At 38.6% G+C, this 12,335-nt stretch overlaps 1 protein-coding gene across 1 annotated transcript in view; it reads right to left on the bottom strand.

The window, feature by feature from the left end:
- The window catches only part of KPTN (kaptin, actin binding protein), a 56,474-nt gene extending 44,531 nt beyond the window's left edge, over positions 1–11,943 (bottom strand). The window contains exons 1-5 of the mRNA XM_053721627.1: positions 11,670–11,943; positions 9,525–9,607; positions 2,324–2,408; positions 2,187–2,241; positions 378–453 (exon numbers count right to left, since the gene is read on the bottom strand). Coding sequence (XP_053577602.1) covers positions 378–453; positions 2,187–2,241; positions 2,324–2,408; positions 9,525–9,607; positions 11,670–11,871 — 501 coding nt within the window. The 5' untranslated portion in view covers positions 11,872–11,943. The remainder of the gene's footprint in view (positions 1–377; positions 454–2,186; positions 2,242–2,323; positions 2,409–9,524; positions 9,608–11,669) is intronic.
- Positions 11,944–12,335: the final 392 nt, after the last annotated feature.

Here is a 12,335-nt window from a genome sequence, read left to right on the forward strand (position 1 = left end):
TTCTGATGGCTACTTCCAGCTGGATAATGCACCATGTCACAAAGCTCAAATCATCTCAAACTGGTTTCTTGAAAAGGACAATGAGTTCACTTTACCCCAAAGGTCCCCACTGTCACCAGATCTCAATCCAGTAGAGCACCTTTGGGATGTGGTGGAACGGGAGATTCGCATCATGGATGTGCAGCCGACAAATCTGCAGCAATTGCGTGATGCTATCATGTCAATATAAATCAAAACCTCTAAGGAATGTTTCCAACATCTTGTTGAATCTATGCCACGAAGAATTAAGGCAGTTCTGAAGGCAAAAGGGGGTCCAAAAAACACTCACAATCTACAATAAATATATATTTAACCATCATCTACAAACCCACACTCACCTCCTTGTAGAGGTGAATACACTGATCGTTCCCACCAAGAAGAAACACTGTCTCTTGATCACCTCCATCTTGTACCCTGTGGTGACACAGTGATATTAATCAAAGTCTGCTCAGTTCATCATTTATGGGGGACTTAACATTTCTGCCCTTGAACTCAAACTGTATAGAATTCCCTGTAACTATCAGCAGACACACATTCAAATGTGAAGAAATTAGAGTTTGTGTTTTTTCCCCCCCAAAAGCTGTCTTTTCTCTGGGACAAAAAAAATATATTTTATTAAAGGGACATTATACACCCATATTTTCTTTGCAGCATTGTATGGGGCATGTACCGATCATATAGTGTAGCTGTTTCTATCTATGAAAAATAAAGGCTAGTATAGTTTATATTAATCCGATCTTTACTGTTTTGGGGTTACTTTCCAAGCCCTTGCTTTTTAGAGGAATACGTTCGGCCGCACTTCCATATGCGCGCGACCGAGACCCGTTAATGAAGAGCGCATGCTAAATAGCGGTGACGTCAGCTCACCTGAAGCACTGTGCACGGCGTCCATAAGCGCTGCCATGTATAATTCCTCATTTTTACGCTGCACTGATTGTGGGACCTGACTCTGGCAATACAATTTGGGTGTATGTCTTTGCAGCTCTTATTTTTTGAAGCTGATACTGATTGAATCCCAGATTGACTGACCCGCTGTGACAGAAGCTGTTTAGCGTAATGCATGTAAATGAAGTGCAGCTTTTTCATATGTACACACTCTGCATATGAAAAGTAGGTGTACATATGAAAAAACTGCATTTCATTCACATGCATTACGCTAAACAGCTTCTGTCACAGCGGGTCAGTCAATCTGGGATTAAATCAGTATCGGCTTCAAAAAATAAGAGCTGCAAAGACATACACCCAAATTGTATTGCCATTATTGTATGGGACATGTATCGTTCGTTGTATGTCAGTGAGTCAATCTGGGATTCAATGCGCATGCGGCAAACAATGTCCTGCACGGGCGAGCTGTGCACGTAAGGGCTGGCGCATGCGCATATTGAAAGGGGAAACTTCATCCGACAATTAGCATATGCGATCTTATTGGTCAATAGACGATATGCAGGCGTTAGTATACTGTTTGTTAGCTCTGCCCTTCTATGAAGGAGGAGCAGTACGGCGACGGACAGAGGGTTATTGTGCAAGTCTAAATTTTAAATTTACCGCTTTTTAATGATCTGTTTTTGATTACATTGGGACATATTAACTAATTGATATTAAATGTATCCATTACCTATTAGAAATTTTGAGTGCATAATGGCCCTTTAATCTTAGTAGTCATTTCAAACAAATTAAAATTGTCACATTTATCTGCGCTATTTTGCGGGGTTTTGTTTGTTTTTTGCAACCCCCCCGGACCCCATAAACGTCAGGTCAGATCCCCCTGCCCTCTTACTCCGCACAATGTTTCTATATGGCACACATAAACTCGCGCTGTCTAGCTGTGAAAAACAATGAGATAAGAGGCGGCCTTCAAGGGCTTAGAAATTAGCATATAAGCCTACCCAGGTTTAGCTTTCAACAAAGAAAACTAAAAGAACAAAGCAAATTTGATGATAAAAGTAAATTGGAAAGTTGTTTAAAATCACATGCCCTGTCTGAATCATGAGACTTAAATTTTGACTAGACTGTCCCTTTAAATAGAACTGTTCTCACGCCAAACTAAAATCTGCCTACATCTTCTCAGACCAGAACGCTCCGTCTGTTTGACAGCTATTTTAGTCTAGAGTCACATACACGAGTTACCCCGATGTAAAGTCACTTACTCAGCATGGCACAGTTGAAATGGAGTGAATTTCAATTCCAGATTTAAACAGCTTTCTGCAAAGGAGAAAATATAAAAAATATTAAAAATTCACACTAAGCAGTAAATGAGAACTGCAAGCAAAAATGTGATACATACGAGCGATAGAGTCCAGATTATATTCCGAGCCCGGCTCATAGTCACAGTAAATGTTCAGGAAAGGGCTGGCTTTGTCTCCAGAATCCTACAAGGAGTATAAAGTACAGGAATTTAAAGGGACATTAAACCCCAATTTTTTCTTTCATGATTCAGATGGAGATTGCAGTTTTAAACAATATTCCAATTTACTTCTATTATCTAACTTACTTCATTCTTCAGATATCCTTTGATGAAGAAATAGCAATGCACTTGGGTGAGCTAATCACACAAGGTATCTATGTGCAGCCACCAATAAGCAGCTACTGAGCCTATTTAGGTATGCTTTTCAACAAAGGATATCAAGAAATTTAAGCAAATTAGAAAATAGAAGTAAATTGGAAAGTTGTTAAAAATGATATGTTCTATCTACTAAATCATGAAAGAAAAACAATTGGGTTTCATGTTCCTTTAAAGTTAAAATTAAACTTTAATTGGTTCAGACAGATCATGCAATTTTAAGAGAATTTTCACTTTACCTCTGTTAAAACATTTGCTTCGTTCTCTTGGTATATTTTGTTGATAAGAATATCAGGAGCAGTAATGCACTACTGGGAGCTAGCTGGCGATTGGGGGGGGCTACACACATATGCCTCTTTTCCTTTGGCTCGCCACAAGTATTCTCACTACATCAATGTAGTGCATTTATGCTCTGGCTGACTTTAAAGGGACGTGATACCCAAATGTTTAAACACTTGAAAGTGATGCAGCAGAGCTGTAAAAAGCTGACTAGAAAATATCTCCTGAACATCTCTATGTAAAAAAGAAAATTGTTTTACCTCAAAATTCACACCCCTCTGTAAAGAGACTGTAAAGTTATAATAACTCTCCCCTTTACAAAAACAGAACCGCACTGTTAGTGATATTTCAGATGGCGTTAAAGGGCCATTATACACTCATTTTTTCTTTGCATAAATGTTTTGTAGATGATCTATTTATATAGCCCATAAAGTTTTTTTTTTAAATTAATGTATAGTTTTGCTTATTTTTAAATAACATTGCTCTGATTTTCAGACTCCTAACCAAGCCCCAAAGTTTTATGTGAATACGCTCGACTACCTACTCCAGCTTGCTCCTGTTTGTGTAAAGGGTCTTTTCATATGCAAAAGAAGGGGGAGGGGGGAGTGTCTTATTTCCCACTTGCAGTGGGCTTTCCAGCTACCTTTTCAACAGAGCCAAACTGACAGCTTCTAAGTAAGTTTTTAAACAGTTTTATACTGGATTTTTATATCAGTATCTGTGCATCTTATTCTTTATAGTAGTGTCTATTACATGCAGTTATATGAAAATGAGTGTATACTGTCCCTTTAAGTTCATCAGTTGTAATGAAGATGCGCTATAATTTGCTTTTTGTTATGGATATGAAATTGAAATACCCCGCGCTTTGCCGCCCACTTCAAAACAAAATTTTTCTGTGAGCTAACGGTTTGAATTGTTCTCCAGTCAGCGGTTTAGCTACAACACAAGTGCCATATGGAGAGAGCGCTGATTGGACAACAATTCAAACCATTAGCTCACAGAAAAAGACTTTTGAAGTGGGCGGCGGAGCGTGGGGGTACGTGAATTTAATATCTATATTAAAAAGTAATAGCACATTTTCCTTACAACTGATGAATGAAACTCCATCTAAAATAGCACTAACATTTCAGATCTGATTTTAAAAAGGGGAGAGTTTACCATCACTTTAAGCATCCAATCAGGATGCTAGTCCCAGGACTTGCAAGGAAATCTGCAGGCACAGTCATGTTATTTTCCCATTTATTTGGAAGAAACTATGATTAGTGTTAAGCCTATTTATAAGCTTCTTTGGTCCCAGAAGTCAGACCTCCTGAATATAAGACATCTCCATAAGAACTCTCTATTTATTTGGAACATATTGACAAATAAGCTCAAACTTAACAAAAATTACTCCAGAGCTACCCCATTAGTCACTTTTAACATATGAATTGATAAGGGGACTTAAGATATTTGGGCAAACAAAGGTTTATATTGAATAGTGGACAAATCAGCATTCCCTCAGTTTTGTATAATACTCTGAATTAGATCAGATAGATTCTTCACCTTGGTTCCTATAGTTTCAACTACGTTCACGTGTTAGAGAGGTTTTAGGCTCTAACAAGGATAAAAGTCTTACAACAAAACAGGGTTTAAAAAAAAGTGTCATAATGGGATTATACTATATCCTCAATGTATCAACCTGACCCCCTAAACTACGCTATATAAAAAGATGGAAGTCAAATTTACCTTTAGAACATTCGGTTCAGGAATGGGCAGAATTGGTTAAGAGAGGGCCAAATTTACAATTTGTGGCATACATGTGGTATCCGACACTTGATAGATGGCAATGACAGCCTATGCCAAATACATCAGTTTGCTTCAGGGATGCAGGGAGAGAGGCGCTTACCTACACATGTGGTGGGACTGTCCCCATATTAGCAACTGTTTGGTGGAGGTGACTAGACTCTTGAGTGTTGTATAAGGGGGTTCCTTCAACCTCATCTTAAACTACTATAAATAATGAGCACAGCAGTTTGAATATGCATAGTTAAGTATTGGAAGTCATCTATTCCAAATGTCTCAATCGTAGAACGTAAAGTGCAGTACTATTATGAATTAGCAAGCACCACGTCACTACTCATGGAAAGGAGAGAGGAGTTAGTCATGGGTAATGCACAGTGAGGGAAGGGAGGACAGAGATTGTAGGGTCTTAATTCTGAGGAGGTCCTAGCAGAAGTCATTTTTTCTCAGTCAATTGCGGTAAATAGGGGGTATGAATAAAGGAAGATTTATTGTGAGACCGAATGCCACCCACCCTGAGAAAGGAGGGGTAAATAAGTGCATAGAATGATTAAAGGGACCACTCAATGCAGTAGAATTGCATAATTAACAAGTGCATAATAAAAAGACAATTTTTTAACCCCTACTCTGAATTTCAAATAAGCAGTAGATTTTTTTTCTGACAAATTTATTTCCAACCCATTTTTAGGCCCCCTGTATCCTGTGACAGACATCAGCCAATCACAGACTAGTATACGTATACCCTGTGAGCTTGTGCCCATGCTCAGTAGGATCTTGTGCCCCAGAAAGAGTGAATATAAAATAAATAAATAAAAAAAAAAAAACACGTGCAAAATTTGATAACGGAAGTAAATTAGAAAGTGTCTTAAACTGCTGCTCTTCCTGAATCATACGTTTATTTTGACTTGAGTGTCCCTTTAAGCTTTCCAGCTTATATAACAGATTTCAGAACCTAGGGAAAGTAGAGGTTTATAAATCTTCTGCCATAAATCCCCCTTTTTTTTCCTATGCCATGAAGTTAGACTGAATAATCTAGACTCTCCTGATTGTAAGTTTTGTGTTACTGCATATGACCCTGACACAGTGCTGTATTACTTAAAGGGCCATGATACCCAAATGTTGAAACACTTGAAAGTGATGCAGTGTAGCTGTAAAAAGCGGACTAGAAAAGATCACCTGAACATCTCTATGTAAAAAAGAAAGATTTTACCTCAAAATGTTCTTCAAACCTCATTGCAAAGGACTTTACGCAGCAAATCAGTATGTCTGTCCCGGGACAGGCAAGGGAGTGAGCCTCGCGCACACTCATTATTTCCCTATTCAGTTTAAGGAAGTTTACTATGACATCTCATGAGAGTTAAGTCAAATCTCATGAGATCACAGTAAAAGAGTTAATGACCTCAGCACTGCTGATGCTGATTGGCTGCTGTTCATTTCTTCGTTTTTTAAAATTTTTTTACCTGCAGCTGGGAGCAGGTGAAGTATAACTTTTTACACAGAACTTACTCTGCTGATCTGAGGAGATTGTGAGGTAAAATATCTTCCTTTTTTACAAAGAGATGCTCAGGTGATATTTTCCTGTCAGCTTTTTACAGTTACACTGCATCAATTTCATGTGATGTAGCATATGAGTATTATGTCCCTTTAAAGGACCAGTAAATACAGTATATTTGCATATTCAACAAATAGATGATAAAAAAAAGACAATACAATAGAACTTCAAATGAGTAGTAGATGTTTTTTCTGACAAATTTAAATTATGTCTATTTCCACTCCTTCTGCATCATGTGACAGCCATCAGCCAATCACAAATGCATATAAGTATATTCTGTGAATTCTTGCACATGTTCCATAGGAGCTGGCAACTCAGAACATGAAATATAAAAAGACTCTGCACATTTTGTTAATGGAAGTAAATTGGAACGTTATGTAAAATTGCTGCTCTATCTGAATCATGAAAGTTTAATTTTGACTTGAGTGTCCCTTTAAAAAGACAATCCCCCCAAAAAAATGTTTTGTTGTTTGTTGAAAAGTAGGGATGTATGATCAGGAGTGTGCACGTGTCTTCAGCACTATATGGCAGCAATTTTGCAACAATGTTATACATTAGCAAGAGCACTAAATGGCAGCACTATTTCCTGTCATGTAATGCCTCAGGCATGTGCACGTTGCCCACCTAGGTATATCTTCAACAAAGAATACAGAAAGTATGGTTTGCTTCTCTCAAATTAGACTTTACCTATGAGTTAAAACTCTTTGGTGAAGTTAAATACATAGTTATGTTGGATCAGTATTGAAAATGTACATATTTCAACCAATTAGAATGTCCCTTTTAAGGGGATAGGAAAGTCAAAATTAAACTTGCAAGAATCAGATAGAGCCTGTAGTTTTAAAACACTTTTAAATTTACTTCTATTTTCAGATGTGCTTCGTTCTCTCGGTATCTCTTGTTGAAAAAGAAGGCACATATCCTACACTAGTGGGAGCTGCTGCCGATTGGTGCCTGCACACATTTGTCTCTTGTGATTGGCTAACTACATGTGTTCATCTAGCTGCCAGTAGTGCAATGCTGTTCCTTCAGCAAAGGATAACAAGAGAATGAAGCAAATTTGATAATAGAAGTAAATTGGAAAGTTGCTTAAAATTGTAAGTTCTGAATCATGAAAGAAAATGTTGGCGTTTCCTGTCCCTTTAATACCCATATTCACTGCCGAGTGTATAACCCAACTGTTTCTCCGGACTGTATTAGCAGAGGCCATAAGGAACAAGACAGTGAATATGGTCTTACAGACCTATTTAAGGGCGACATTCTGAGCTCTGTCCCTCTAAGACAGACATACTGTATGTCCCCTATTTGTAGTATTTCCCTTAGCCCCACCCATAGACCGCCCAGACACTTCTACAAACCACCAATGATCGTCTTCAAACTACCCAGACACGCCTGTGATTCTGTCCAATTACCTGCCTCCTCCTGATGTGGCCCCGCCCCCACAAAATAGTAATGAAACCCCTCAACCTTCTGAGTCCCTAATACCTAGCCACAAATATGGGAAGCTATTCCATTATCACAAATTATATAGTGGTCCCTGAGATCAACTTCAGATCAGACAGAATTTTATTTTTTTATATCCACAGGAACTCTATAAACTCTGAAGTCATGTGTTGCCTAAAAGAGTAATCAACACATCAGCCTTAGGAGATTTATCCAACAAAATGTGACTCTGGAATAGTAAAGTATTGAGTAAGTTATAGACACATGAGTATTTCAGCTTTTGTCTATTCATGTTTAAAGATATCCCCTTAAAAAGGGACAAAAATACAAAAAAGAAAATGCTCTGATACAGGGCTAGACAAATCCAGCAGCCAGGAAGCCACTGAATTCTACCCCATTTTAGGTTATGCTCCAATTTAGCTTTATACACATACAGCTGTCTGGCTCCTAATTCTGAAACAGATTTTTTTCTAGCACTGTTCTAATATGTTAGAACATTTTATTATTGCCCTATTGATAGTAGTGCATTGCTGCTGTGGATATGTACATATGCTTTTCAACAAAAGATACCAACAGAACAAAGTCAATTTGATAACATAAATGAATAAAGTGTACCTTGCAGTCGTCACAATTTCTAATCATGTGACATGCTATAAAGTAACTGCTTAATCAGTGCAGCCGCTCATATAAACCTGTCCCTAATTGATCTCAATGAAAGAAATAAAAACAAAAACAAAATGGGTATGTCCCTGGTCTGCAAAACGCAAATTTTACTAAAATTAAAAAAAAAGTTTTTTTTTTTTAAATGATTTTAAAAATAAGTAACTGCAGACGGAGAGTTCTTAAAAGGACATGAAACATTTTTTTTCTTCCAGGATTCAGATAGAACATACAATTTTAAAACAACTTTCCAATTTACTTCTATAATAAAATCTGTTTCATTCCCTTGATATCCTTTGATGAAGGAGCATTGATGAACTCCTGGCAACTAGCTGAACACATCTAGTTAGCCAATCACAAGAGACAAATGCGTACAGGCACCAATCAGCAGCTAGCTCCCACAAGTGTGCATATTCAACAAGGGATACCAAGAGAACAAACACATTTAAAGGGACATTATAGACTAGATTTTTCTTTGCATAAATGTTTCTAGATTATCCATTTATATAGCCCATACAGTTGTTGTTTTTTGGGTTTTTTTAACGTATAGTTTTGCTTATTTTTACATAACATTGCTCTGATTTTCAGACTCCTAACCAAGCCCTAAAGTTTTAGAAGAATACTGACGTATACCTACTCCAGCTTGCTCCTGTTTGTGTAAAGGGTCTTTTCATATGCAGAGGAAGGGGGGGAGGGTAGTGTCTGCTATTTCCCACTTGCAGTGGGTGTTCCAGTAACCATTTTAACAGAGCTAAACTGGGAGATTCTAAGTAAGTTTTTAAACAGTTTTATACTAGATTTTGATATCAGTATCTGTGCATCTTATTCTTTATAGTAGTGCCTATTACATGCAGTTATATGAAAATAGGTGTATACTGTCCCTTTAAAAATAAAAGTGAATTTAAAAAAGTGTCTTAAAATAAAATGCTCCGATTCATGAAAGTTTCATTTTTACTTTCTTATCACTTAAAGCAACAGTAAACAAGCTTTGTTGTGTGTAAAAATTATACTTTGACCCTTGTTCCCTCCATTTAAGTAATAAATATATATATTATTTTTATTTAAAAGACTTATATGATATAAGGGGGAACGTGATGCCATTTCTAGTGTTAGTGTTCTAGAACGAGCGCTTAGGCAGCGACGTATACAATGGTTAACCAAGAGAATACCCCTGGCACACGGGAGTTGCACCTAGTGGATTCTCCTCCTCATCACCTTAATGAACGTTATTCCGACGACCAGGCCTCGTTTTGGGGGTGACTTGCTGAAGGAATCAATGGAGACGATCTCTGCATCCACTAGAAGAGAGTATCAGTTTTGTTAGGTAGGCAAAAATGGTAGATCTTTTGCAAAATTATGATTCATGTCGGCAGGTTTGCTATTTTTAAACCTGTATATAAGTAAATTGTAGCCCATTAGGTAAGTAGACAATACCAACTATGTAAACGACAGCCCCCCAGGTAAGTCAATTTATAATTGCCTGACAAAGTAAATTACAGCCTATCGGGCGAATAGCCATTTAACATACCCAGGTATGTAGGCAAATTGCAGCTACTTTACATAAGTACAAATAACATAACTTTACCAGGCATGAAGATGGATTGTAGCTACCTTGGGTAAGCAGACAATATGAGGTACATTAAAAAATAGATATTACCAATTGTGTAAGTAATTGCAGCCCCTCTTCAATTATAGATCACATACCCAGATATGTAAGTAAATTGCACCACCATCAAGTAAGTAGACTTGTATAACCAAGTATGTATATAAACTGCAGCCCCCCTCAGATAAGTAGACAATACCAAGTATGCAGAAAAAAACTGCAGCCCCCTCAGATAAGTAGACAATACCAAGTATGCAGAAAAAACTGCAGCCCCCTCAGATAAGTAGACAATACCTGGTATATAAACTGCAGCCCTCCTCAGATAAGTAGACAATACCAGGTATGTAGATAAACTGCAGCCCCCTCAGATAAGTAGACAATACCTGGTATATAAACTGCAGCCCTCCTCAGATAAGTAGACAATACCAGGTATGCAGAAAAAACTGCAGCCCCCTCAGATAAGTAGACAATACCAGGTATGCAGAAAAAACTGCAGCCCCCTCAGATAAGTAGACAATACCAAGTATGCAGAAAAAAACTGCAGCCCCCTCAGATAAGTAGACAATACCAGGTATGCAGAAAAAACTGCAGCCCCCTCAGATAAGTAGACAATACCAGGTATGCAGAAAAAACTGCAGCCCCCTCAGATAAGTAGACAATACCAGGTATGCAGAAAAAACTGCAGCCCCCTCAGATAAGTAGACAATACCAGGTATGCAGAAAAAACTGCAGCCCCCTCAGATAAGTAGACAATACCAGGTATGCAGAAAAAACTGCAGCCCCCTCAGATAAGTAGACAATACCAGGTATGCAGAAAAAACTGCAGCCCCCTCAGATAAGTAGACAATACCTGGTATATAGATAAACTGCAGCCCCCTTCAGATAAGTAGACAATACAGGTATGTAGATAAACTGCAGCCCCCTTCATATACGAAGACAATACCAGATATGTAGGTGAACTCCACCACCCTCAGGTAAGTAGATAAACTACTCCCCCCCTCAGTTAAGTAGACCGTACCAGATATGTAAATAAACTGCACCCCCTCATGTAAGTAGATACCTAGTACATAGGTTAACTGCACTCCCTCAGGTAAGTAGACAAAACCAGGTATGTAAATAAACTACACCCCCCCCCCCTCAGGTGAGTAGATAAACTGCACCCCTCTCATATAAGTAGACAATAACAGGTATGCAAATAAACGGCACCCCCTCAGGTGAGTAGATAAACTGCACCCCCTCATATAAGTAGACAATGCCACTATACCAGGTATGTAAATAAACTGCACCCCCCTCTGGTAAGTAGATAAACTGCACCCCCCTCATATAAGTAGACAATACCAGCTACGCAAATAAACGGCACCCCCCCCCCTCAGGTAAGTAGATAAACTGCACCCACCTCATATAAGTAGACAATACCAGGTATGCAAATAAACTGCACCCCCCTCAGGTAAGTAGATAAACTGCACCCCCCTCATATAAGTAGACAATACCAGGTATGCAAATAAACTGCACCCCCCTCAGGTAAGTAGATAAACTGCACCCCCCTCATATAAGTAGACAATACCAGGTATGCAAATAAACTGCACCCCCCTCAGGTAAGTAGATAAACTGCACCCCCCTCATATAAGTAGACAATACCAGGTATGCAAATAAACTGCACCCCCCTCAGGTAAGTAGATAAACTGCACCCCCTCATATAAGTAGACAATACAAAGTATGTAAATAAACTGCACCCCCCTCATATAAGCAGACAATACCAGGTATATAGGTGAACTGTAGCTCTCTTGCGCCGGCCCTCAGCTTGTCCCTTAGGTCCTGGTACCTGAAGCTGGTAACTTTCCCTTTAAGAGTCCCAGTCAGCAGTTCTGCAGCTCCAGGGCAGGGTAACGGGGAGAGGCCGTAGATGTTACTCTGCGACGGGAAACGGATAAACGTGTCCTCTTGCAGCGGGCAGCTCATGGTATGGGGCTACGGGCTGCGAGAAACACCAAGTCAAGGTGGAACTTATCATTTGCCAGTAACTGAAATGGCGACCGCGGGAACGCAGGTAGTGACTGAGGTTGAAAAGGTCACGTGCGCGTTAGGCGACTCTCTGCTGTCAAAATGGTACTAGGGATTGCCATTAAGCAAGATGGCGGCCGATCAAATAAACTTGTTGCACAGCACAAATCGTTTTATACAGTCTTGATATTTTTATATTTTTTCTATAACATTAAATTTAACTTTCATATGTTTATACTTGGTCTTTTCATATGATACTTTTATTATTAACTAGTTTTAGGTATTTTCACCACGGTGACTCATATCAGTTTTAGTCTTAGATTATTAAATTACAGCGTGTTGCTCAATTGTAATATAGCATTACAATAATCATAAATTATCTTGAAGAAGGCCCACATATGGGTCGAAACTTTGACATTTGA

This window comes from Bombina bombina, chromosome 7 (assembly GCF_027579735.1).
Source record: "Bombina bombina isolate aBomBom1 chromosome 7, aBomBom1.pri, whole genome shotgun sequence".
Lineage (NCBI taxonomy): Eukaryota > Metazoa > Chordata > Amphibia > Anura > Bombinatoridae > Bombina > Bombina bombina.